Here is a 27244-nt window from a genome sequence, read left to right as displayed (position 1 = left end):
ACACTCCCATTACGAAGGTTAATAGTTAAGAAAATTGTCGACAAATAGTACAATTTAATTTTATGTACAAGTTTCATAAAATATTCATGTATTAATATTCTTTAATAAAAAAAGATTTTTTTTTCCAAAAATGTAGAGATATTTAATATCTCAATTATGTTTATTTTAAAATTTGATCACCTAATTTTCAAGTGAGTGGATGTAATCTTTTAATTTTTGTTAAAAGTGTCAATTTGTTTTTTGCAGTTAATATAATAATTAATCATTCTTGGGGAGACACCAATTAATATAACATTATCTTATCAAGAAGATTTTACACGTTTTGAGATATTGCAATAAATATGTTAATTGTCAAGTTAATCTCGATCAAACAAAAAAATAAAAAAATTATGAAAGGATTTCTTTCGAGTTGATGCTATCAAGCTGGTCATCACTTAGCATAATTTTTGGTAATAATAATAATAATAATAATAATAATAATAATAATAAGTTAAGGTAATGGATTGACAATTTTTTTAAAAATAAAAAAATCACATTTATTATTTAAGAATTGAAGGACTGGATGTGGAAATATAGAAAAATTAAAGGATCAAAATGTGCAATATCTCCAAAATCGATTTGGCGGTTTTTCTTGGATGGCGCAAATGCGAAATTGGGTTCCTCCATGAACGACCTTTTGCGAAGCTTATCCATTTGGGGTGCGCTCGACGTTCCGGCGCTCCGGAATTTGCGTGGCTATGGCTTCGTCGGGTCAATCGTCGCCGTCCATCTCCCTGCTCCGCCTCACTGTTTGGTCAGTGGTACTCGTCACTAATCGCTTTCTTTACTGTTCCTTTTCATTAATTAATAAAATTGTGAATTTGTTCTGATTAGCTACAGTATGCATTAGATGAGTAATAAATGTGTATCTGTGGTGGATGGATTTGTATGATCTGAGAAGTAATTCGAGGTGTGAATTTAAGCAGATTAGATGAATTTACTGATAGGCGTTGTTGGTTGTGATTCTTAATTATTGATATGATATCGTGTGTTGACTGGTCCCGTGTAACGGACATCCGTTTTGTTTCTGATTTCACGGATTATGATGGAGAGTTGAAATCACTACTAGAAACCTTCCTTTCACATGTAAGATGATGCTAAAACCGTTTTTGAAATAATGGTTGTCCAGCGAAGCAATACTAATAGGCACTTCTTTTGAATTGCATTCATAAAACCCTAATGCGGTATTGCATCATGGACAGATAATCCTCACACATAGATTGTGGTATTGCATCATTTTAGGGGAAGTCTGTCAATTTACTATAGTGAGACACGTAGTACCAAAACCATTGTGACAATTTGCATGACACGTATTCCCGGTTTTCAATCATATGATGCCACATCAGGAAGAGAAGTTTGTAGGGGAAATATATGAGGGGTAATGTAGCATTGAGACAAGTAGTACCAAAACCATTGAGACAATTTGCATGACATGTATTCCGGGTTCTCAATTATTTTGATCCATTACCCTTTCTCTTGGTTCTTAGCAACAGATATGGACTCAAACATTGCCAAATTCATTACTCATTAGCACCACCCAAGGAGATGAGTCTTTTAACTTATAAGGAAATTGAAAACCTTTGCCAATTCATCAGAATCTTGGTGGATTGGATGCTATTTTAATAGATAGGCTAATTTAGTGGTGCATCTATTGTATTGCCTAGAAGAAGGTGGAAATCCATAATATTCATGCTCTATAATAGGTGGAAAGGTCCCAACATATCATGTATAAAGTTTTGTAATAACATGGCACCATCAGGATCTCCGTTTCTTGCTAAACTTGTCAGTTTCTTTTGCATAGTTTTTCCTTCTTTTTAGCATTATTCATAGTTGTTTAGCAGCTAATATTCGTGCTATATACGCTTGGAACATATCATTCCATGTGCTTTAGCATTAGAAAGGGTTATATATAGATTTCATTTAATTTTTGTCAGATCCATCATATTAAGTTTTACAGAGTAACTCAAGGTCTTGGAATATCATGGTTACTTTTCATCCCCTCCTTTTCGTGAAAGGTCCCAACATATCATGATTAGTTAGGACCTCTATATCATGTGTGAAGTTTTGTAATAACATGGCACCATCAGGCTCTCCGTTTCTTGCTAAAATTGTCAGTTTCTTTTGCATAGTTTTTCCTTCTTTTCAGCGTTATTCATAGTTGTTTAGCAGCTGTCATTGCATGCTCATAGGTTTCTGCAATATACTTTTTATAGACAGCTATTCCTTTTGTCACGTTATAAGAGAAAATAACAGATTATAAAATAATGCTCATGGAACAGTCATTACAGTAGCGTTGAAGGTGTGACAGTCAGGGTATGACCAGCAGGTAGATCCACGTAAAACATGTGAGAGCACTGTAATCTAGAGAAACATGTTACATGGAGGACTCAACAGAATTTTGGTATAATAGAATGCCTGAAGACATTTGGACAAAAAGGAAAGCAAGAAAGTAAAGTACAAAAAAAACTTTAGAAATAAAAGATAAAATTAAAGAAGAACTTTCTATATGAATAATCGGAATCTTTTTTACAATACGGAGTAGCATTTATAGGTCATGGTCATTAAAACAACAATTAAGGTAATGCCAATAACCACAAAAACAATGCTTGAGTAAAGTTGGATTACTTGGATACTATAGTAATAATAAAATTACTAATAATTCGCTCCACATTGCAAATGTGGATAAGGAAACTGTTGATTAATAGTTTGTTTAAGATGCTTTTATGTGTGAATTTAGTAAGATACTACGTATTAAGTTTCTTTAGAGCTAGGATGATGAGTAGAGAAGGGAAAATTCCAACCTTTTTCCTATTACATACTCTGTACAAATTGCAAACAGAGCAACAATACCAATGGTGGCGGTTTTTCTTGGATGGCACTGTTTGATCAGTGCTCACTACTTGCTTTCTTTACTACTCCTTTTCATAAACTACTAAAGTTATACTTAATACTCTACAGAATTCCATGTTTAAGGAAAGTCATATTCTACATCATCATATTGCACCCTTTTTAGGGAAAGTCTGTCAATTTACTATAGTCAGTTTTAGATTCATGGATTAAATATATTTGCATCCAAAACCATTGTTACGGTTTGCATGACATGTATCCTGATTTTTCAAATATTTCAACCCATCTAAATCTACTCTGCCCCTTGATTCTTAGCAACAGCTATAGACTCAAACACTGCCTAATTCATTAGCTCCACCCAAGAAGATGTGTCTTTATCTTATGAGGAAATTGAAAACCTTTGCCAATTCATCAGAACCTTGGTGGATTGCATGCTATTAATAGATAAGCTAATTTAATGGTCTGTTCATTGTATTGCCTAGTGATGTAATTGCCTGAAAACAATGGATTTGCACCCAAAAAAAGGCACCAAGAAAGTAAAATACAGAAGCTTCTAAAGATAGAATGTAAAATTCAAAAAGAACACCCTATATGAATAAATTGGAATTTTTTTTACAATACTGAATAGCATTTATAGGTCATGGTTATTAAAACAACAATAAAGGTAATGGTGATAACCACAAATAATATGCTCCGGTGATGTTTGATATTTTAGTAAATCTAGCCTTTGATGCTGCATTTGGTTTTCCTGATGTGTTTCTTATCTCTAATAGTCACGTCTAGCCATAGACTCAATTGCATATCTTGGTATCTCTTTGTTTATTTGTATGTGGGTGCATATATTACATTTCTGTTTTTTGTCTTCTCTATTTTTTGACTGAGGATTTTGTTTGCAGCTTTGCACCTTGGTATAGGAACAAAATGGTGAGCTGTACTTGGGTTAAGGAGCCTAATTTGCGGTACACAAAAGTTTCCTAGAACCTTCTTGGTCATGCGACTCACATTGCTCGTCGATTCTTATCTGAACTTGCTGTCAGGTGTGACGTGGATTATACAACATCGAGATTCTTTTGGTATCCAACTTCATTTGTTGGATCAATGAAGTTGTCATTGAAGAAAGATGGACAGTTTTTTAGGACCTACAAATGTATTTAGATTTACAGGCTTTGCAAAATCACAATGTACATTCAATGTTAAACTCTCATGTAAGAACCCGTGATTAATGATTTTATACTGAGTGTATTTGTTCATTTTAAGACCTCCATTATTGAGAAATTTTACATAAACAAAATCACAGTGCAGATTGCAGAATGGTCATCTGATATCTTGAACCTCTGCCAATATTTTGACCACTGAGTTAATGGCCGTGCCACGTGTGGGCGTGCCACGTGTAATAGTCGTGCCACGTGTACTAATTGTGCACGGAAAAAACCCCGCCCCGAAATGAAAATTCTCAGTAAAGCATTTGACATTTCAATCTGGACTTAATGCAGAAAAACCAGAAAGGCAGATAACAGTTGAAATTTAGAGCAGGTTAATGTGGTCAAAAAAAAATAAATTTGATAATGAAAATGATTACTCTGATGTTTTACTGTTTTATCTAAATGTGATTATTATTGGTAAAAGGTTTAAAGCCATCCAAGCCTGGCCCACAGTTTATTTTTTTCCTTTTATATGACACAAAATATGTGAAAATTCAAAATAAATATTATAAAATATAAAAAATTTCCATAATTGTAATCTCATTACTAAATACAGAATTTATCTTCCAGATTTGCACGTAATTACTTTGTTAAACAATTAATTATCATAAAAACCAGTCATTATGACAAAATCCACAGATGAAAATGTATATTTAAAACAATGCAAAAAAGGAAAATTTCATTCAATGCAAATAAAAAAATATATTAATATTAATCTGAACTAAATTTTACTGCCAAATTTAACCATGATTATAATTAAACCATAGTTGATTAGCCCCATGATGATAAAATAAAAGGCTGTCTACAGCCCCCCCAAAAAACCACCTAAATGCTGGTTACCATGAATTGAAACATCATTCCTATATATTTCATATATACATGTATATATATATATATATACTATTTTCCAATATAAATGTTTCCAAATTCTTCTTCAAGGGTTTCAAACAAATTCTCAAATTGTCAGTCCCTGTTTTAAAAGTGACTGCTCACTCTAAGCGATTCAGCATTGCTGGGAACGATTGATATAAAGGTTTTTGTTTTTTTTTTTTTGGGCTTTTTTTGTTGATCAAATGCTGTGCTTCTTTTTCCGTTACCTTTTGCTTTGTATGTATATATAGCTCTGTGTAAACAAAATGTGGGCTTGTGTTTTGTGATTGCAGATTTTTGAGTGCTGAAATTCGAAGTTTTCACAGGGTTTAAGGTAAGCTTTACTGGAATTCTGTATATGCTTGTTGAATTTACGTTTTTTTAATGATCATGCATTGTGTAGGTGTGTATCTGTTGAATTTGAGTTCTGTTCTGTTTAGCTTTGTGCGTGTGTGTGAAGCTAAAGTTTTATTCCAGGCTTTTCCCCTGTTTTCTTCTTTGCAAATTTGGATGGGTGATCTTTTTCAATTTAATTTACTTTGAAACTTATGTGGGGAAAAAATCAACTATAGGTATAAAAGAATTGAGTGTTTTGCTATGATTTTGAGTTGATTTGACAGGCGAAATGGTTGTGGACGAACGATCTAGGTTGTCTTGTTGCCATTCATGTCAAATTTACTTTTGAATTTGTAAAGAACCATGATCTGTAATGGAACGGTGTTGTTTTGATCGAGTTATGTGTTCTTGTGTTGCTTTGTTGTGCTCTTGATCTGGTTGGAATCGTGTTGTGCCTATGGGTGATCTTTTTCAATTTAATTTACTTTGAAGCTTATGTGGGGAAAAAATCAACTATAGGTATAAAAGAATTGAGTGTTTTGCTATGATTTTGAGTTGATTTGACAGGCGAAATGGTTGTGGATGAACGATCTAGGTTGTCTTGTTGCCATTCATGTCAAATTTACTTTTGAATTTGTAAAGAACCATGATCTGGAATGGAACGGTGCTGTTTTGATCGAGTTATGTGTTCTTGTGTTGCTTTGTTGTGCTCTTGATCTGGTTGGAATCGTGTTGTGCCTATGTGATGATTTTTTCCCCTGTTTTCTTCTTTGCAAATTTGGATGGGTGATCTTTTTCAATTTAATTTACTTTGAAGCTTATGTGGGGTAAAAATCAACTATAGGTATAAAGAATTGAGTGTTTTGCTATGATTTTGAGTTGATATGACCGACGAAATGGTTGTGGATGAAGGATCTAGGTTGTCTTGTTGCCATTCATGTCAAATTTACTTTTGAATTTGTAAAGAACCATGATCTAGAATGGAACGGTGCTGTTTTGATCGAGTTATGTGTTCTTGTGTTGCTTTGTTGTGCTCTTGATCTGGTTGGAATCGTGTTGTGCCGATGTGATGATTTTTTCCCCTGTTTTCTTCTTTGCAAATTTGGATGGGTGATCTTTTTCAATTTAATTTACTTTGAAGCTTATGTGGGGGAAAAATCAACTATAGGTATAAAGAATTGAGGGTTTTGCTATGATTTTGAGTTGATATGACCGACGAAATGGTTGTGGATGAAGGATCTAGGTTGTTTTGTTGCCATTCATGTCAAATTTTCTTTTGAATTTGTAACGAACCATGATCTGGAATGGAACGGTGCTGTTTTGATCGAGTTATGTGTTCTTGTGTTGCTTTGTTGTGCTCTTGATCTGGTTGGAATCGTGTTGTGCCTATGTGATGATTTTTTTCCCTGCTTTCTTCTTTGCAAATTTGGATAGGTGATCTTTTTCAATTTAATTTACTTTGAAGCTTATGTGGGGAAAAAATCAACTATAGGTATAAAGAATTGAGGGTTTTGCTATGATTTTGAGTTGATATGACCGATGAAATGGTTGTGGATGAAGGATCTAGGTTGTCTTGTTGCCATTCATGACAAATTTACTTTTGAATTTGTAAAGAACCATGATCTGGAATGGAACGGTGCTGTTTTGATCGAATTATGTGTTCTTGTGTTGCTTTGATCTGGTTGGAATCGTTTTGTGCCTATGTGACGATTTATTTTCCTTTTCAAATTTGTTGATTTTGTTTGTTGAGTTCTTACTGTTCTTGCCGTGGAAAAAAGATTTGATTGATCTATACAAGTGTGGGTATGTAATTAAGAGAAAGAGATTCATCATTCATGAACTAAAAGATGCATTAATTTGTATAAGAGTTTGATCACTGTGGTTCATATAGAAATCATTCATATTTTTCCTATCCCAGTTTGGCTTTTTTACAGGAAAGTGTTTACCCAGTTTCTGGATAAAGCATTTTTCTCAATTCATTAAACATCGACTTCTGTATTTGTTCCTTGCTTGCTTTCTTGCCTTGTTTGGCTAATAGTTATTGTGTGGTAACAATTGGTTAGCACCATTCTCGTTCTGTTCTCTAGATATATCCTTGCATAATAATGTCTGACATAACATGTATGTCTCTAATTGCTAGGACTTAAAGAGTTGAAGACGAGTTCTGCCTCAGATTCTTGTACGGGACATAAGAGCTTTCAGATACAGATTCGTTAAAAGCCTTTTCATCGAAGTGTTGATACTGTGGGTCCTTGAGGAATGGAGTGTTGTAATAAAACTGATGCCCTTAGGGCAAAAGAAATGGCAGAAAGGAAGTTGACAGAAAAGGACTTTGTTGGAGCTCAAGAATTGGCTTTGAGGGCTCAAACTATGTTTGCAGGCCTTGATGGTCTCTCCAAACTACTCGAAGTGATCAATATCCATGTGAGGTCTCAGAGAAAGATCAATGGCGAAGTTGATTGGTATGCAGTCTTTGGTGTAGATTCTTCGGTGGGCGATGAAGCACTGAGGAGGCGTTATAGAAAGTTGGTTCTGGCACTGCACCCTGACAAAAACAAATCAACGGGGGCGAATGGAGCATTTGCGATTGTTACTGAAGCCTGGAGTATATTATCTGACAAGGCTAAGAGAGCTAGCTATGACCAGAGACGTGGTCCAAGGAATGTTTTAAACGGGAACCCTTCAATGGAAACTGGTCAGAATGTCTTCCATAACCCAATGGGCACATCCAGTGCAAGACCCGTGCCTCCTTCAATGGCTACTGGTCAGAATTTCTTCCATAACCCAATGGGCATACCCGGTGCAAGACCTGGGCATCCTTCAATGGCAAGTGGCCAGAATGTCTTCCGTGCCCCTATGAACACACCGTTTGCAAGACCTCCGGCTAGCATCCCTAACATCCCGCCAACCTCCATGCCGCCTCTTCCACCAGGGCACATTAATTCATGTACTGAATGCACGTGGTGTGGCACCCGTTACGAATGTCCAAGACTGTACCTGAACAGAATTCTTATCTGCCGCAAATGCCAGAAGTCCTATTGGGCATCACCCGTGGCAAGTGCTCCTGAACAAACATCTTTTGTACCCTTTGGCCAATCAAGTGCATCTGGAACGAGATACTTTACAACTCCACAAATGGAGAAAGCTTTTCATTCTGGGGGGCTTGCCTCAAGAAGATGGCCAAATATTCATCAGAACCCCTTTAACTCTGAAGGGGGTACTGGTAATGGTGTGTCAATGACACCTTCTGCTGCTACTCAAGCCACTGCAGAAAGTTTTAAGACAGGATGTGCAGGAGCAGATGTAAATACTTCAAGCAATAGCAATGCCAGTTATACTTCTGAAATACAAGGTGGGCCAATGAAAAAGAGACGCATGGAAGGACAAACGTCGAATAGTGAGAAAAAAGGAAGGATTAGTCAAACGGCTGCAAAAAGTGGCAGCCAGGCAAATGTTCAGAAGGTTTTTGTAGGAGCACGGAGGGTAGCAGATCGTTCAAGGGAATTCTCTCAGGCACAAATACGTAATATGTTGATGAAGAAGGCTGTGCTGGAAATCCGAAAGAAAGTAAATGAATGGAAATTGAGCGATGCAGTAAACGCTTCACTCAAAGAGGACAAGAACATGAAGAAGCCTACAGCTACAGCAAGTGTTGTACAGGATTCTGTAAAAGATTGTATGAAACGAAACAATGTGGATGGTGTACCTAAGCATTCTGGTAACTTAACCCAGAATAAGAAGATTTCTGTCTCTGCAGAACCAACAGATGAAGACTCAAAAGCTATTGCGGTCCAGTCAATGAGTGTTCCTGATTCAGATTTTCATGATTTTGACAAGGATAGAATTGAATCTTCATTTGCTGAGAATCAAGTTTGGGCTGCATACGATAACGATGATGGCATGCCCCGATATTATGCTATGATCAGGAAGGTTATATCTAAAAGTCCGTTTAAAACAAGTATCAGTTGGTTGAACTCCAAGAGCAACAGTGAACTTGGACCAATGAAATGGATTCTCTCTGGATTTCCCAAGACCAGCGGTGATTTCTGGATAGGCAAGTCTGTAGTCTGTTCATCGCTCAATACATTCTCTCACAAGGTCAAGTGGACAAAAGGTTTGCGAGGAGTTATTCAAATCTTTCCCAGTAAGGGGGATGTCTGGGCTCTGTACCGGAACTGGTCTCCAGAATGGAACACATTCACTCCAGACGATGAGATACACAGCTACGAAATGGTGCTAGTCCTTGAGGACTTCAGTGAGAACCAAGATGCTAAAGTCGTTCCTTTAATCAAAGTACCCGGCTACAGATCAGTGTTTAAGCAGCATCCAGACCCCAATGCAACCCGCACAATTCCAAAAGTAGAGATCTTCAGATTTTCTCATCAAGTGCTTTCATATGTGCTAACAGGTGAAGAAGCTCCAAACGCTCCCACGGGGTTTCTGGAGTTGGACCCTGCAGCCTTGCCTCCAGATCTTCTCCAAGTAATAACCGAGCCCAAGGAGGCCGAGGAAGATGGAAGTACCAAGAAGCTCCCGGCACAAGATATGTCAGGTGGTGAAGCGAAACCACAAGAGGCTGACACAAGAAACGATAGCAAGGAGAAAGAGCCCAACACCATTGCCAGCCGGCCTCTTCTCCAAGTAATAACTGAGCCCAAGGAGGTAGAGGAAGATGGAAGTACCAAGAACCTCCCAGCACAAGATCATATGTCAGGTGGTGAAGTGAAACCACAAGAGGCTGATACAAAAAACGATAGCAAGGAGAACGAGCCCAACCCCGTTGCCAGCCGGCCTCTTCTGACATACTCAAAACGACCAAAGGGATATAAACCAATACCTAAACCCAGTGCATAATCAAATTCAACCGGCTTCATTTGCAGGGACAATGTAGTGTAACATCAATGAAACAGTGATAGCTTCAAGTCTTTTATCAAACAAGCTTCATTTGCAGGTATAGTGTAGATTATTACATCATTGAAACAACAATATTTTCAACTCTTTTAAATACAGGAAAGGAAAGTTTGTTTGTAGAAGCCTTAAGTTATACAGAGAAACCTCTGAAATGTAGCATCAGAACATAGGGGGTGTTATGGGATCATGTTTTTTATTTACATCAAAACTCTCTCATCTACTCATCTTCTGTGATAGTATTTCTTGTGCTTATGCTTTAATTAAATTTGCAGATTAGTCTAGGGCGTGCAAGGTTTGTGCAATGGAAGTTCAAAAAAATCCATATTAATTATTAACAAAAATTATTGCGTGGACCATGGTCCATACAATGTTATGTGAACCATAACAAAAAAGTATATTTTTAATATATTAAATGTACATTATTTTTGTACTGAATGTATATTATTTTTGTATTAAATGTACATTATTTTACAATTGACAAAATATGGTCTACACAATAATGATTGAATTATTAAACAAAAAGTTTCTTAATCACCATTAGTCTATTTTATATTCTCCATCAACAACATATAGTGTTTGTTGTCATTGTCAAATCTAATACAGAACTATATATAACTAGTTTAACCCAAAAAATAAAATCTCAGTTAAAATAAAGAAATAATCTTTACCTGAAAAAGAAAAATTAAATAAAAATCATTAGTTGCTTCACGGACCCCACAGATGATGGGCCCCACATGTTCATCCTTTTCCTCCAATAAGATACAAGACAAATGAGAAAAACAGTCAAAAGAAAAGCAAAAATATAAAAGAAAGTTACCCACTTTCACACTTCACACAGAGACACACTTTGCTTTATATTAATCAGTTATGGGTGGATATAACATTTTCGATGGGGCCCACATCACCCATCTCTCTCTCCCTCTCCGTCCACAGTAGCCCACAGTAATAAAGGTTTTTCCACTTCTAAGCACATTGATTATAATTTATTTTCTAATTTGTTTCTCAATTTTATTTAGTTTTATTTCTAGTTTTTTTTTTTTTTGCCACTATCTGATGAAAGTATTTACTTGGTAAATTATATTTGTGTGTAATAGTTTATAAATTACACATGAAAAAGATTAAAATTTTAAAAAATTTTAAACTACACCAAAAAAATTCGTGCGATGAATTCAGTCAATATGATGTTGACAGGAATCAAATTCGTAACCCTTGCACTTGTTTCATTTCTATATCAAATGGATTTAAACTTGGTAAAAGAATTTTAAAATTTTATGGTTTGTAATAATTATTTTATATTAAAAAACAGCTTAGACGTTAATACAAGAGAGGGGTTTGAGTCATTCTAAGCGAGTCCTACTAGACTTGATTATTGTTAGAACGCAATCACACAAATGTCAATATAGTGATATACTATGAAAAATGACATAAAATAAGTAACAATATATATTATCATTAATTCATTATAGATGATATGATTGTGTCGAGACACAACTCAACTGGTCAATCAATTCAAAATAAGTTCATAAATTTTATTTTGCTAACAAACACATGTTGCGAGATTGTAAGCACTAGTATACAAGCATTTGAAGTTCAAACTTATTATAGAAATATGATTATATGTTTTCAAGATATTATAATCAAACTTTTTTTTTAATAGAGAGAAAAAGATTCATTAGGTTTGGGGTGGAATTCACTTAAAACAGTGGGATTATTATTATTATTATTTTATGTAAGGCGTGTGATTGGATAAAATATTAAGTCAAATTTAAAAGTGGTTAAGTAAGTATACAATTCTGTTAATAGCAAAATATTAATTTTTTTTTTAAAAAAAGTCTTTTTACAGACTGTTAATTAAAAGAAAAAAAAAAGGGATATAAAAAGGGGGTGAGAGAAAGAGAGAGAGTAGATACTTACTCCCACTCTCTCTCTTCCTCTTTCTCATATTTCTCTTTCTCTCTCTCTCTCTCCATTTCTTTCTGTGAAGAACAATGGAGAACAGCCCTCAGCAAGCAGCGGCGGCTGCAGCCGCAGCCGCAGCTCAGACGGCCGGCGGGTACCCGCCGGCGCAGCCGCCGTACCACCATCTCCTCCAGCAACAGCAGCAGCAGCTGCAAATGTTCTGGACGTACCAGCGGCAGGAGATCGAGCAGGTGAACGACTTCAAGAACCACCAGCTCCCTCTGGCCCGCATCAAGAAGATCATGAAGGCGGACGAGGACGTGCGTATGATCTCCGCGGAGGCGCCCATCCTGTTCGCCAAGGCCTGCGAGCTCTTCATTCTGGAGCTCACCATTCGCTCCTGGCTCCACGCCGAGGAGAACAAGCGCCGCACCCTACAGAAGAACGACATCGCCGCGGCCATCACCCGCACTGACATCTTCGATTTCCTCGTCGACATTGTGCCCCGCGACGAGATCAAGGACGAGACTGCTGCCCTCGTCGGCCCCGCCGCCGCCGCCGCCGCCGGAATGGTCGCCGGCTCCACCGCTAGCGGCGTCCCGTACTACTACCCGCCAATGGGCCAGCCCACGCCCCCCGGTGTCATGATTGGAAGGCCCGCCGTGCCTGGTGTGGATCCGTCCATGTACGTCCAGCCTCCGCCACCGCCGTCGCAGGCATGGCAGTCCGTGTGGCAGCCTCAGGAGGACAATTCCTACGCCAGTGGAGGCAGCAGTGGCCAGGGAAACCTCGACGGCCAAGGGTAAGTCTCCGCCTCCCAAAGATCTATAAACTAGGGTTTCTCAAACAAAACAAATGTCGAAATATATTTCCCCTTTTCTTTTTTTACTCTTTTCCTAAATAAACCTGACAAGATTCTGCTTGTATTTATGTTCACATTTTGGCTCTGTGGATTTCTTTAAAGAAAATGGTAAGTCTCAATGAGGGTACCAATTTGCTGCTGTAACTATATACTTCCCTTCTTGCATGCTGAGCCTCAGAATCTTTTTTTGTTGTTTGATGTTTGTGTTCGAATATCTCTGCCCGATTCGAGATGAAGAATTTCAAGTAAGAGTTTTAGAGATGTAGGAAATGGCTTAGAAGATGTGATGCAGAATTCTGCATCTGTAATATGCATCAACCATGGAGGTTTTCGTTTTAATGTATGTTGTTTCTCGTTATTCTATGGCCTAACATTCTATCTTGGGCGGAATGCATTCAAACATTTACCATGTTAGTAGATACGGGATGGTTGTATCCAAAACGGGTTATACCACCTTCAGGTTGATTTCTCATTTACCTTCTAAGGAATAAAGATTGTCTCGGGCAAAAGATGGTTGCTTTATGCACCCATAGTGTTATAGAGAGTGGTTTGAGGAAGACAAATCTTTAAGTGTTTGCAATGGGCCATTCTCTGTTGGTATCTCTGTTTATCTCATTGAATAGATTATGCCACCGAATGGTAATTCCTTTTAAGCAGCATATCATATCAGGTATTGTACATGACTCGAAAAAGAGAAGTAACTTTGACAGTCCAGGCGTTTTAACTGGTATCTGTTGTTGTTGTGAAGAACAAACCAAAAAGGTAGGGTTTTAAGTTTGTATCTTTCAATATAGTGGCATTACACACGTGCTCATTACACACCAATTATAACCTTTTTCTTCCCCTCCGTTTTGTTGCTTATTGTTTATCTGATGAACACGTGGATAATCAATAACCCTTGTTCCTCCTTCCTTTGTGGAATTAGTGACAGCGAAAGAAACATCTACATACGTTCTTTGTCATTGTCACTGCAGTTTTAAGTTAAGTGTCCATAATTACATAGCTGCATTTCCTATTGTAGATTTAGGTAATAAGTTGGCGTTACTTCAGGATTTGAATTTTGTGTGCAAGATGGTACCTCAGGTGTGTGTATTTGTATTAAAATTCCTTCATTTATAATTGATAGTGCACGCGGCATGCTCCTTATTTTAAAGCCAAGTGAAGCTTCTTCAGTAATCCATTTTTGTTTTTTTTTTTTTTTTTATGAGATTTGGTAGTGATAACTTTGGTTGTCAATTTCTTTGTTTGTGCAGCTGAGGGGGTTGTTTTCGGATGATTGGTGGCAAAAGGAAGCTGCCTTGCCCCGTCTCTCTAATTCAATTTGGAGTTTCTCTTCTAAATTGCAAAAATGAATGCACCTTATAACTAGTGTCTGTGGATACTGTGTTAACCATGGTATTAGATATATGTATAAAAACTGGATTTTGATTAGTAACTCTTTGTTTTTTTCTTGAAATAATCCTTCTGGGGATTGGATTCTGTAACATGCTCCTGCTGCTGCTTTAGCTTCATCATCTTGTGTTCCTTGTCCCTCTCTCGCATTGTTGTGCCTAATTTGGTTGGTAGTTAACTTTTGATTCAAGAAGAGACTGTTCAGTTTCAAAACTTAATAAATCTTCCAATGGGAAAGGGCTGTGATATGAATTTGATTGACAGGCTTATATTCAGTTGGTGGGTGGTGAACACTGAACAAGATAAAAGATGATGTCAAAAGATGTTCAATAAGATCAAGATTCCACTGGGGGGATTTCATGATACATATTTCCTATATATACATGACTAATTTTGACTCGAATCTCAACATTCTAAGGTTCCAATCCAAATTCATGATGTTGTCCCATAGACGGTTTATGTTTATGCAAAGTGGGAATTGACTTTAAACACTTAGAATTAAGGTATTGTCTTCCTTTTTTTCTTTCCTTTTCCTGTTGAATTGCAATTCATATCAGAAAAAGTATAAATTGCACTTCAACAAAGAGAGAATTGCAATTTCTTCCGGGCCAAAGAATTGTGTTATAATTGAATTGCTATACTACATCCAACTAAACAGTTGTGTCAAAACACTTTTCAAAAATTGTACAAAACAAGAAAAATGCGGGTACATTTTTAAAAAAAAAAAATTGATAAATATGAATGAAAAAGGCATGCATTTATCAATCGTATTTGACTTGCATTTTTTAACAAAAACTCAAATTCCAAATGAGTTTTCCCTATTTTGTACAATTTTAAAAAGTACCCCATTCTTGTCTCTCGTTCAAACAAAATGGCACATTTCAGTTAATTTTCCTGGGAAATTTGGCGAGGGATATGGAGGCACCGAGGCAGGCAGGCTGAAAGCAGCGAACCCCCCTAATAAATTTAATTTCCCAATAGATGATGATGATGATATGATATGCACAATTATCGGAAGAAGGATTATTCTCAAGACAACTAGATTTTTAGTAGTACATTAAATACTCTTCTTCTAAACAATGAACAAAAAAGTCGCACTGGTCGATACTCTCAGACGCCTAGAAGGCAGGCATATTCTACCTCTATAACATATCTCATCTCCTCTTCTTCACTCACATGTACATTATATAAATAATCCTATACCCCATTCCATTTTACAGACAAGCTAACCTCACAGCAAAACCAGGTAGTCTCACATCTGGAGGAAAAGCCCATAGCATAATACTCCCTTCTCTCTCACATGAAGTAGCTGAGTGACTTCTTTCTTCTGGACCCTCCTTCCCCATACAGTTCATTCCACTGAACAAGCTCTGTCATGTTTATGGACTCTGACATCACACTTGCACAAACCTATACATACACACAACACCGACGCCAATACTTTCATAAAACAAACCATGTATATAATATATACCAAGTGTAGAGAAAATCAAGACTTCAGTTATTTTCCCTCACCTGCTCATGAGCATGTTTGAAGTCGTCCAAATTTAATGGCCGAATATCCGCACTACTGCACAAAGTTGGTGGAGGTTTACCATCTGCCAAGGCACCAGCTTGCTCCTGCAACAAAATATGCAGATGTTAGTAAGATGCAAGTTAGTATAGTTATCGGGACTTTGGGGAACAACTTCATATCAATTGCAGCATCCAAATAAAGGGCAGGGAAAGAGGCAAATATTTATATGATGCACAATTCCTGCCAATCAATCAATTTACTTTATTGCCTATTACATCTAAATTGAAAATAAAGTGGAAAGGATAGAAGGAACAAAGCCCTGAGCATCAATTCACTTCTTGTTCAGTTAGTAATGGCAAAAATTATACCTTCCCTGCTTGTTACGTGCACTATTTTAAAGTCAATTTTTTTTTTTAAAGTACAACTTCAATTTTGATACTCCTAAAATCAATTTCTGAAAATAAAAGTTGGACAATAAGAAACTATATCAAAGAACTATTTGACCCAATAATCAATCACAACTTCAACGAAATATGATTTAAAGAATGTGTCAAAGTTAATATGCACCAAATCCTGAGAAGTGACATAATGGGCCTAATTACCTTTTTCTCTTTTTCTAAAATCTCTCTGATTGGACGATATGCAGCTGCCACACATAAATTCTGCAATAACAAAGGACACAATATTAGCATCCAAAAGAACAAAGAATTCACAATACAAACAGAAAATAGTAAATACCACATTACCTTAAGGTCACTTCCAGAATATCCGTCCGTCATACCAGCAACAGAATCCAAATCAACATCTGGTGACAAGTCCTCTTTTGCCAGTATCACTTTCAGGATCTTTGCTCTGTTTGGAGCATCTGGCAAACTGACCATCAATCTGAGGAACCAAGATGAAAGAAGCATCAGTATCAAAATTTTAAGTTTTTAACTCCAAATAATTGCTTGCCTCCTTACCTACGTGGCAGCCGCCTTATAACAGCCTCATCAAGATCAAATGGCCTATTTGTAGCTGCAAGTACAAGAACACGTTCTGTATCCTTTGTCCGCAATCCATCCCAATTCACCATAAACTCATTTTTCATTTTGCGCATGGCCTCGTGCTCCCCTGGATTTTCCCTACGGCCCAGCATGCTATCAACCTTAGAAAGACAAGGATGAAAACAAACCAGTCAGATGGGGGAAAAATCTCAAAAAGAGAATAACCTGTAGTACTGCAATAGTATCAGAGACATACTTCATCAACAAAAACCACGCTAGGGGCAATTTTACTAGCCAGCGAGAAGACAGCCTTGACATATTTTTCGCCCTCACCAAACCACTGTAGCACAAGAAAAAATAATGAAAAGTAAAAGAAACATGTAAGGAAGTCCAATTTCACAATGGAATCACCAATCTATGTTATTTTTGTCAGATGAATTCACAAGTCAGGTAAACCTTTGAGGTGATGCTTGACATAGAAATGTTGATGAAGTTCGCACCAGCTTCTGTGGCAACAGCCTTTGCAAGCATTGTTTTTCCAGTTCCAGGAGGGCCAAAAAGAAGTATTCCCTTACAGGGCTGCAAAAGAAATAGCAGCACTGAGATTTTCTACAGATGTTACTAGTAAATAAGCATTGGCTGAACTGCTGAACAAGTATCATTATTCCAGGAAAATCCAGAACTTGTGAAGGAAAGGATAACATCAAATTAAAGAACTAGAATTATTTTCAAAAACTAGTTGCAAGCCATAAGTAAGTGCAAATGAAGAAACTATCAAATTTTGTTGGCTAGTATGAGGGAAACAGTTTCTATCTAAATACATCTAGGTCTACAATTAGATCCTTGACCACATCAACAAAACCATTACAGAATTTATTTATTTATTTTTATCTACATAATATAGCAAGAATTAAATATCTATTGGGCAGGATAACATTATTTTCCATTTTTCTTTTTCTATATAGGTAAATAAAATTTTCCTGTTCTTTTAATAATTACTAATGTGGAAGGAAAACTCCGTCAACCCTCACTTTGAATTAGATATGGTTAAAACATAATAATATGAAACCTTGGTTAATTGCCCCTTGCAGAACAGCTCAGGCCTTTGTAAAGGAAGCATCACCAACTCTTTCAATGTATCTTTGACATTTTCCAGTGCACCAATATCGTCAAATGTGACTCCAATATCATTTGGGGGTATAACATCTGCTAGAAGCCTCTTCTCAAAATCATTCTCTGTCACAACATCCTGGGCCAGTTGTAAAAAGGTTTAGTGCATTCAATGCAATAGACAACATCCATCTCAAATGTTCTGAATGACTTCAAGGGTGAAGAAAAATTTATCTTGAAACATATTAAATAGCCCTTAAAACACCTTAAGTGACTTCTTCAAGCTCTTGGACTCATTCTGTACAGCTTGTAAAATGTCAATCCCATACTGAATGCTGCTATAATGCACCAAGGGTAACATTGTTTAAACAGGTTTAACAAACTAGCAAGTGAAAGTTGATATTTGCTAGTTAAGTTTACCTCTCAGGAGACAAAGCAATCCTGGCATCAGAATCTGCTTGAGGATTTTGCATTAAATGATGACTCAGAGCCCATCCAATTACCTTCTCCGCACCTTCAAACACCCATATGAACAATTTTATTTAAAATCCAAGCCTTCCCAATACTGGAGAATAATAAAAGAAATGAGAAGTAAATGAATGTCCATACTCTCAATTGAAAAGTTGTGGTCCTTAATGCACAATGTCTCCAGTCCATCACATTCTAATCCATTTCGACTTAAAGCCTATACAATAAGAAAACCCATCATTTAGAACATATTATATAACAAAAAATATCAGCTGCATATTAACCTGGAGACTTCAATACATCATATATCCAAATTCTCCAGTCGAAAGTTCACTACAGTGAAGTGAAAGAATAAAAATTTCAACCTCCAGCAGTTCCAGAAAGTTGAGAAAGGCAGTTGACCACAGCTATGAAAAACATGCAAAATTCTAAGCCACCTCAAATTGGAGCTTGGAGCCAAACCTTTTCTCTACCAGAATAAGCTTAAGGTTCAATAAACCAGATTAAGGATGCTGTCACCTAAACTAAACAGGATATTAGAGTTATTTCAACACAACATTGTACATCTTGTTAAGAATTTCCATGCTGATTATCCATTACAACTTTACACGTCTTTTCTCTTGAAGTGCGCCAATGCTCAACATTTACTAGTATCCTCACAGAAGTAGTAAGAAGCCATAAAGCAGGTGCATATCAGCAACATAATAAATAAATAAAAATGAAAAAGGCAGAATAATGCTACAATTTTTTGAAAAAGATTCTACTAAGATATAGGTGTGAAGCTCAAGGGAAAATGGGCACCCACAGTTCTTAAACTATTCAAATTTCCTTTTGTTTTCAGGGTGTCAGCATCTCGCTCCAATTGTTGTTTCCAACTAGCTTGTAGTGCCTCATCCTGTAATCATAATACATATCAGGAAAAGAGCAAAGGGTAGGAGGAAATACATACCAAACAATTTGAAACAGACCTGTGGCATGTGAATAGTAACTTTGTTGGGGAAAAGTTTTGTGAAAAGTTTAGCAGTTTTGGTAACTTCCTTCCCCCTGTCATGTAACCTCCCAAAATTATCCTGCAGCCATTGAAGTGTGATAATTATGCATTGCATTCAAGCATAGAAGAATAATGATACTTAGTCACCAGAGTTGGGAAAAAAAAAAAAACACACACACACACACACACACAAAAACGAAATAAACTACACTACATTGAAGGATAGAGGGCATACCGGGAAAGCTAAATCAAGCAAAGCAGTTTGATTGCCGCCAAATTTTGTGAAAAGCAATCCACCAGCATGTGACTATGTGAGGAAGGAAAATATATGTTTAGGTTTTACATCAAAGAAGTACAAATTCAAAAAGAAGTGCTTTTAACTATAGACACAAAGTTAAAGTGGCTGCAATTATTTATATTACTACATAATTTTCTTCTTATTTATTTTTGTCTTCTTGTACTTGCTACTTGTTCTCCCAACCCAGGGGGGTGGGAGAAAGGTTTTCCAATCAAAGCTACATGATAGAGCATTGGGTCAAATTAAGGTTACAAGACAACTGATGTATGAACCCTACTAACACTGGACTGAAAAATTCTTGACATATGTAGAATCTTCATAAGCAGGGAATGTGCAACTCCTAAACAATAAAAATAAAAATGAAAAACAAAAAGATTGGCATGGTAGTGGGAAAGAAGAAAAAAAAAAATCTAGCCTTCTAATGTATAGTGAATTTAAGAAGGTATTCAGATGTTAAAGTGGCCTTCCACCTTAAGCATCAGATTTTTAATTTACATGTCCACTTGGGCAATGTTTTTGAATCCTTGAGCCTTCACATGTTGTGCATCTTCAGTGCAACTTTATGGAACCTCTAATGAAATTAGACACAAACACTAATGCACTAAAACTAACATAGAGATGCATATGTCAGTAGATGCTTAGGCTAATAATTTAGAAGTATTTTCACATGAAGAATGGTCAAGTAGTTTTCTTCACATGCAAAATTACCTTTTCCTTCCGAGTGTCAGTGTGGGCATGTGAACCTATAATTATAACATTGTCAGGAAGCTTCTCAAGCCTGCTTTTAAATGTTGAGAAGTCTGAATTTCCAGCCATAGATTTTTCAGCATCTTTCATGAATAGAATAAAAGGGGAATTCCTGCTTTCATCATACACAACCTGTAAAGATAGGACAAGATTTGGGAAGATGGTTACAGCTATGAAATGGCAATATTAAATATAACTCAAATTTGTTTAGGTCATTTGCTAACATTTGTTTCCATTTATGTTTTCAAATTCTGTGGAAAAATAATAATAACTGTGCTAGGTAGTGTTTTTTCTTTATCATCATTATATAAAATCGTATACAAAATCTAAATGGTCCAGCAGGAGGTGTCCGAGGTGATCTATCCTGCCAGTGGGACAAAACATCGGTAACCCTTTGAAAGCAACAAAAGGAGTGATTTTCTGTTTCTATTTTCAAGTCATATATAACCATGTTTCTATTATTGAAACAAAAAACATAAAAACAAAGCAAAAAAGTTACCTCAAAAGTTAGCATCAAAGTTAAAATAAAATAAAAAGAAGGCACACCTCAAATAATGTGTTGATGAGTGACTTGTCAAGATCTTCCGCACCTGAGGCTTCCAGGCGCAATTCATTGGCTGAGATTCTCATAGGATAACACACGGAAAAATAATCCTAAGGTCAATATAACAGCTTAAATATCAAAACACATACAAACAGAAAAGAAGCCCCACTAAAGGCATTACCCTTGCAGAAGAAACCATGACCAACATCACAAAGCCCCCCAAAGTCAACCCCATCTGGCATGTGTTTTTCAAATCTAACACCAATTTTAGACAATGGATTATCTTCAAAATGCAACATAATCTTCCCCCGGCTCCCAATTGTTGGCCCTCTGAAAAGCAGCACAAAAGATGGATTATGCAAATAAATAAAGTATCAATTACAGAATATATTACAAGCCAGCATGAAAATTTGAACATCATATTTTCAAAAATACATGAGCAAGGCAACAATATAGACTGCAAAGTAAGCAAAACAAAACAACATGCAATGGATGACTTCAGCAAAACTATATAGTCTATATTAACTAGATCAACTTGTATTAAGTTGGCAAACAACGTGATTTACTTGATTATGCAGGATCTCAATTTCAAGAATAAACTGAGACATTGACAGTTATTACAAATAATAAACTCCACAAGAACTATTGAGGCTTTGGTTACTACTCTGGTTGTGTCCATTTTTTGGTTTTATTACATCCTAACCAAATTTGGCAGTTGATACTAAATAGTAATCCTGTCCTTTTTTGTCGCATCCTCCACTTTCCTCGATGATAATTACAATAATTCCCCACAGTAATGGAGCTCTCTCTAATTTTGATCTATGTAGAATGAAGCTCAGGAATCCATAAACACAATCTTGAGGAAGAACAATAATTTGGATGCGGTGAATTCTGAGGATGGGCATTCTAGCTCTTCACAATTCAGAGCAATAATCAATAACTCTATGAGGTGTCACTTTCATCGGACATTTTTATTAATCTCATTTGTAAATGGAGATTATTTAAGCTACTAATTTTCACAAGTTGGTAATTAACTTGTGCCTACAATTGAAAATGACCCAAAACTGAGGGGAGGGGGCAAGGGGCAGGGGGGGGGTGGGGGAGTGCAGAAATGGCTATATAAAGAATTGGAGCAAAAGTAGGCCATCGTTAGACCCTGACCTTTTAGGTGAAGAATTTGAATATAATCCATCAGCAGAACCAATAAACTTAACTTTGTCACCTGAAAATTTAGAGAGCCAAAGTGAAATACAGAATACAAACTGAAGAATGCCTGAAAGATTTTTAAAATCCTATTTATACATTCTTTCCTATGCCAATATTGCCTCTCCAACAGGACCAGCACAAAACAGAGCACTTTACCTGTTCTAAACATGGAATTCTTCGATGTCCCCACTAAAGAGGGTGCATCATCATTATCCATCTTTGGATGAGACTCTAAGCCCAAAGGAGCATCTGAAGAGCTATCCACAACTGCTTTACCAGATGAATGTCCTGATCCCTTTGCCCATTCGGGTGCTCTAGGAATTTGGTCAGTGCCATTAGTGGTTTTCTGCACACTATATTTCTCCTTTAGCAGCTCAGCTTCCTTTGAAGACAAACCCTGAAACAAACCAATAATGATTTTTTTTTTTAAAGGGCAGTTGTCTGATGAAGAACAAAGGAGAAAGGACATATAAGGAAAAGATGATGGATATTGAAAAGTTGTTGCTAGTCCAGTCATTCAAAAACTTAGTAATGCAATATTAAATAGTCTTATAAAAAATACAGTGAATGCAGGCTTATCTTACACGAAGAAATGAATGGCTATCAAAAATCAGCAGTTTTGCTCCATAATAATGAGCAAGTGCCTTGGCCAACATCTCTTGATATATCTCAGATCCTAAATAGATAAAGAACCCATCAAAAACCCGAAAAATAATATCTAAATCCATTCACTTCACAGATAATCATTTATTAAAGGGATTATTGAAAAATCTGTAATAAACCTGCAGGGCCAGAAAGTAAAATTCTGGGGTTGACTGTTGGAAGCTCAGAGGTAAGCTTAACTTGTTCTCTGTGCTTCATGTGTATGTATGAAGCTGCTATCAGCACATTTTTCGTGTTTTCACTGCAAGAAAAGGCTTTCCCAAATAAAATTGACTTGATTTACAAAATTATAGAGTTTTAATCCAATAAACTGCTAAAAGTAGCTCTAGCTTCCAGAACAAACTGCAACACTGGAATTCCAAAAAGGAAGCAATCCAATTTGCTATCAACAGCAAAGAAATGCATGTATGCATATGTAAATAGGGTAACAGTATAGTCTTTTGATTTACAAAATCATACATTAATAATGTGTAGTTTTCTTATTTGCGAAATGCAAACAAATTATATTTCGTTTATTTACTATATCTTCAACCTTTTATTTACTATATGTTCAACATATACATGTGTTATAATTGCACCCTAACAACATAGCCGTGCATCGCACGGGTGAAAATACTAGTTGATTCAAAACCCAAACTCTCAAACACAAAGACAAATCAATTAGGGTGACAGGTTTTGTTTTTCCTTCCAAAACCTAAACTTTATTTACTACAAATAGCGAGATACTTCCCCAGCTACTAACCCTAATTTCATTCAATTTTCTCTCTTCCATTTTCAGTTTAGCATCACTTCAGCCATGAACCACCCCACTCCACCACATCATCACACTCCAACTTTCTGACAAGTGGCTACCTCAACATCCTATAAAATTATCAGTCCAACACCTATCCTGCTTGCCAATACCGAGTCAAGCTAAATTTTGATAAATTCACTACTATTCAGCTATAATCCCACAAAACTATCAGTCCAACCTATCATTTTACCATTTTACAATAGAATTCTCCAAAGTCCAAGAATTCATCTAATAGGAATTAGAACTTCCTCTCAAAGATATTCTAATGCAGTAACCAAACAAGAAATTCCAAGGACTATTAGAGCAATGCCGTCAAAATTATAAACCATGAAGCAAATAATGCACAAGGATCAAAGAAACAAAGATTAAGACAAACAAGATGAAAACATGGTAAGAGTATGTCCCGAAGGGTCATTACCTTAAGCAAACAATCACAAAGATCAAAGTAACAAAAATTACAACAAACAAGATGATTAAATGCTAAGATTATGTTCTGAAGAGTTGTTACCTTAAGTAATATGGAAAGTTATCAAATGAAACATCTATATCCCGTCCATCAATGATCCTTCCCTGGATGTCCTCTTTGAATACTGCACACCTTAAAGACATCCCTGATGTGGATGCTTGGGTCGAATCTCTGGTCCACTCTCTTTCTTCTACCTGTTCACAGATACTTGTGCCTTAGTTTTATCTCACAAATTGGAAAAGTTTCACAACAAAAGCCAAAAGGAATAATTCAGACAGACAATTACATTGCCAGACTCTAGGACAGAGTCCAAGTTTCCATCGATAGGAAGATTCTTGCTATGCACTCCAACATCAGCATCATAATTAACACTAACATTTGTAGCTGAATTGACTTCAGGGCCATCAAGCTCATCTTCATGGCCAACAGAGAAAGAAGGCAGCTCATTCGTAGGATAGTTTCTATCCCTTACCTGAGATGTAGGTTTCAGACGAGAAGGATCTTGTCTCAGGCTTGAAAGGGAAGCCAAAATAGAAGCACCAGCCACAGCTGAAGCATCTCCTGCTCGCCTTTCAACATGCAGTAATTTTCCTACACCAGCCCGAAGATCTGATGAAGCTGATTTAAGTACCCTATCATATGAAAGTTTTTGAAAGATCTAGATACAAAATGTCAAGAATGTTCAAGATGAATGTGGAGGAGAAAATGAAGGGAGAGAGAGAGAGAGAGAGAGAGAGAGAGAGAATAAAAACAAGTAAATTTGTCTATAGAATATATCACTTTCATTAGGAAGAAAGCTAAAGGATACATAAGCATGGCTTCCCAGCAAACCAAAGATAATCTCATCGCCTGAGTTGAGAACATGAGTAGTATTTTTCCTAATTGTCTTCCCATTTACTTGCACAGATCCTTTCTTCCCCTTGCTCTCAAGAACAGCAACCGAATTGCCTTCTTGCTGATCATTTCCAGAAACAATGAGTACTCATACTGCATGTACACAATATGTAGTTCATCTCCAAAGAAAAAGGAAAATCAATGCCAAAAGGGTACCCAAGTTGAGCAAAAGTTTAGTCCGCATAATCCCTCATGGTTACACATGCTTGTTAGTAAGGTTCAAAGCTTGCAGTTAGTGACTACTATAGTGTCCCTATACATTTTACTTACAAGAATCTGAAACAGTGGTATCAACATGGCATTATTGTACAGAAATTCAAAAGTCTTAGATTGTTGATTAAGTCAGAAGGTGTAGATTTAGTTGATTAAGACAAGGATGAATTGCATTGAGAAATGTCTCACTCATAAATTTTTCTTGCCATATTTTCAGTTGGAACACACATGAGATAGGAGACTAAGGCCAAATGTCAGCCTAGAAACTGAATGTCTGAAAGTGGTTTTTATACAGAATAGTAGTTGATCTGCCAAAAAAGCACACTACCCTCATAATCCCTAAACCAACAATTCTTTACTATTGAGAATACAAGAGAAGTGCCTTCAGGCATTAGTAAGTCCATGAAACAGCACACAAGTGTTAAAATGCACTCTTGCCGAGCATCAAGGGACAAGGGTACAATAAGGAGAGAACTAAAGAATCAAAACTTTAAAAGCCATACCTGTGTAAGTCTTATTGTACACAAGATGCCACTAACTGTTTGGTCCTTTATTAAAAGATTTGCAGACTTGTGGGAGCCAACCGAGAAATTTGACAAACTGATTGACATAGTTGAGTTCTGTAGTAAATTCACATTTTACATCAAAACACAATACTTATATCGAAACACAAAAAAATAGAGCACCATGAGAGAAAACATATCGGGCAGCTCTAATTCAACAGCTCTAATTCAACTAAAGAAGTGGAAGAAATGAAGATGGAAAATCAAAACAAATCTACTAAAAACACTAGGGGATCCTAGCAGAAGAGAAGAGAGAAAAAGAGAGTAAACCTGCGGATACTCTGACAGGAGCCTACACCAGGGCGTCTTCATTATTTCACTACCCCTCCTTACCAAGGCTAAGGAGCAGGGTTTTTCAACTATTATAGGGGTAACACCTAATACTCAACAAAAACAAAAAAAAAGAAAAAAACAAAAAACAAAAAAAATCAAGCTCGAATTCACATTGCGCACCGCCGAGGCATGCAAGCAGATTAAAACTTCAGCGAGAAACACGTAAACCTTGCGGTACAGGTGTAGCAACGGAGACGGCGGTCGTGTCTTCTGCCTTGGGGGAGGACGCGCCGCCATCCGCCGCGGCGGCTTCGGGCGGTGGACCAGTTGAGCTGGACTCCTTGGGATTCTCCGCCGGAGCCGTCGATTTCTCCGACGAATCGGCATTATCATTCTCCGCCTGAAATTAAATGCTAAAAAAATGAAACAATTTGACTTTTCCAAGGAAAAGGAAGAAAGGAGCGGTGGCGATTGAGCAAAATACTTTATTAACAGGAAGTGACTTGTGACGCTTGGGCGACGGAGATTTATCGTCGGACGACGAGAGGGATCTCTTGTTATTGTTGGAAGTGGACGACGGCAGAGATCCACTTCGTCTTGTCGAAACCATCTCTACGGAGTCTCCACACAGAGACGAGTTCGACCCGGGTGGAAAATGGGTACGGTTTGGGTTTTGTAGTGGAGGAGAGGCGATGGAATATATATATATATAAATACACACCTGTCACAATAATAATAATAATAATTATTATTATTATAAATAAATAAATAATACTCGTATCAAGTACTAAATATGGTAAGAATAACAAGGAATATTTGGGAGTTCAAAGCGAATTTATAAGGCGATTTTGGTGAGATGCACGAGTAGACTACTAGGTTTACGAGTGCGTATGTATATATATTTGTATATGCAAAAAATATCCATAAAATACAAAGCCTTATTTGGTAACATAGTTAGCTTGTCAATCAATTTTGATTTGTTTGACATTGTTAAACAATCCATATAAATTTTTGATTAAGTATATTTTTATAACAATTTATTTGCTCTAAAATGTTAAAATTCAAAAAAATGCTCAAATTCAAAGTAACTTTTTTGATCAGCTATTAAAAAAATAAATTATAATATAATCCGCTATCAAATAATGATTAATTTAC

General features: G+C 36.6%; 4 protein-coding genes across 12 annotated transcripts; 3 read left to right on the top strand and 1 right to left on the bottom strand.

Annotated features, from left to right (window-relative positions):
- Window positions 1-626: 626 nt before the first annotated feature.
- On the top strand, window positions 627-7984 carry LOC109192415. Of its 4 annotated transcripts, none has more exons than XR_002056100.1 (3): window positions 627-793; window positions 3783-3992; window positions 4050-4148. XR_002056100.1 is itself a non-coding variant. In XM_019343043.1 (3 exons), the coding sequence occupies exons 2-3, from the start codon at window positions 7554-7556 to the stop codon at window positions 7963-7965; spliced, it is 366 nt and encodes a 121-aa protein (XP_019198588.1). In that variant the 5' UTR covers window positions 627-800; window positions 7529-7553; the 3' UTR covers window positions 7966-7984. The 4 variants fall into 4 exon arrangements, 1 of the variants encoding a protein (XP_019198588.1); XM_019343043.1 differs by lacking the exons at window positions 3783-3992; window positions 4050-4148 and adding exons at window positions 7529-7820; window positions 7867-7984 and having other exon boundaries at window positions 627-800; XR_002056098.1 differs by having other exon boundaries at window positions 3783-4148.
- On the top strand, window positions 7980-10148 carry LOC109192269. Its single transcript, XM_019342842.1, has one exon. It carries the CDS (start codon window positions 7980-7982, stop codon window positions 10146-10148), a length of 2169 nt encoding a protein of 722 aa, XP_019198387.1.
- A 1964-nt stretch (window positions 10149-12112) lies between these two features.
- LOC109192412 (nuclear transcription factor Y subunit C-1-like) lies at window positions 12113-14499 on the top strand. 4 transcript variants are annotated; one of them, XR_002056096.1, is made up of 3 exons: window positions 12113-12906; window positions 13988-14049; window positions 14220-14499. XR_002056096.1 is itself a non-coding variant. In XM_019343041.1 (3 exons), exon 1 carries the CDS (start codon window positions 12194-12196, stop codon window positions 12908-12910), a length of 717 nt encoding a protein of 238 aa, XP_019198586.1. In that variant the 5' UTR covers window positions 12113-12193; the 3' UTR covers window positions 13682-13683; window positions 14220-14499. The 4 variants fall into 4 exon arrangements, 2 of the variants coding, with proteins under 2 accessions (XP_019198586.1, XP_019198585.1); XR_002056097.1 differs by having other exon boundaries at window positions 13988-14055; XM_019343041.1 differs by lacking the exon at window positions 13988-14049 and adding an exon at window positions 13682-13683 and having other exon boundaries at window positions 12113-12910.
- Window positions 14500-15323: 824 nt separating this feature from the next.
- Window positions 15324-26780, bottom strand: LOC109192410. 3 transcript variants are annotated; one of them, XM_019343036.1, is made up of 28 exons: window positions 26574-26780; window positions 26318-26489; window positions 26087-26193; window positions 25757-25873; window positions 24955-25101; window positions 24427-24804; window positions 24189-24340; window positions 23007-23128; window positions 22809-22900; window positions 22381-22621; window positions 22180-22240; window positions 21200-21348; window positions 21021-21091; window positions 20436-20606; window positions 19665-19736; window positions 19407-19508; window positions 19244-19333; window positions 18580-18655; window positions 18391-18484; window positions 18236-18308; window positions 17930-18109; window positions 17317-17439; window positions 17117-17200; window positions 16837-17021; window positions 16621-16759; window positions 16477-16536; window positions 15874-15978; window positions 15324-15768 (listed from the first exon to the last, which is right to left on the bottom strand). In XM_019343036.1, the coding sequence occupies exons 1-28, from the start codon at window positions 26697-26699 to the stop codon at window positions 15655-15657; spliced, it is 3603 nt and encodes a 1200-aa protein (XP_019198581.1). In that variant the 5' UTR covers window positions 26700-26780; the 3' UTR covers window positions 15324-15654. The 3 variants fall into 3 exon arrangements, with proteins under 3 accessions (XP_019198581.1, XP_019198582.1, XP_019198583.1); XM_019343037.1 differs by having other exon boundaries at window positions 24433-24804; window positions 26574-26779; XM_019343038.1 differs by having other exon boundaries at window positions 24619-24804; window positions 26574-26779.
- Between the last annotated feature and the right edge of the window lie 464 nt (window positions 26781-27244).

Source organism: Ipomoea nil, unplaced genomic scaffold (assembly GCF_001879475.1).
Source record: "Ipomoea nil cultivar Tokyo-kokei standard unplaced genomic scaffold, Asagao_1.1 scaffold1770, whole genome shotgun sequence".
Classification (NCBI taxonomy): Eukaryota; Viridiplantae; Streptophyta; class Magnoliopsida; order Solanales; family Convolvulaceae; genus Ipomoea; species Ipomoea nil.
Note: the sequence above shows the minus strand (reverse complement) of the source record. Positions and strands in the feature narration are given on the sequence as shown.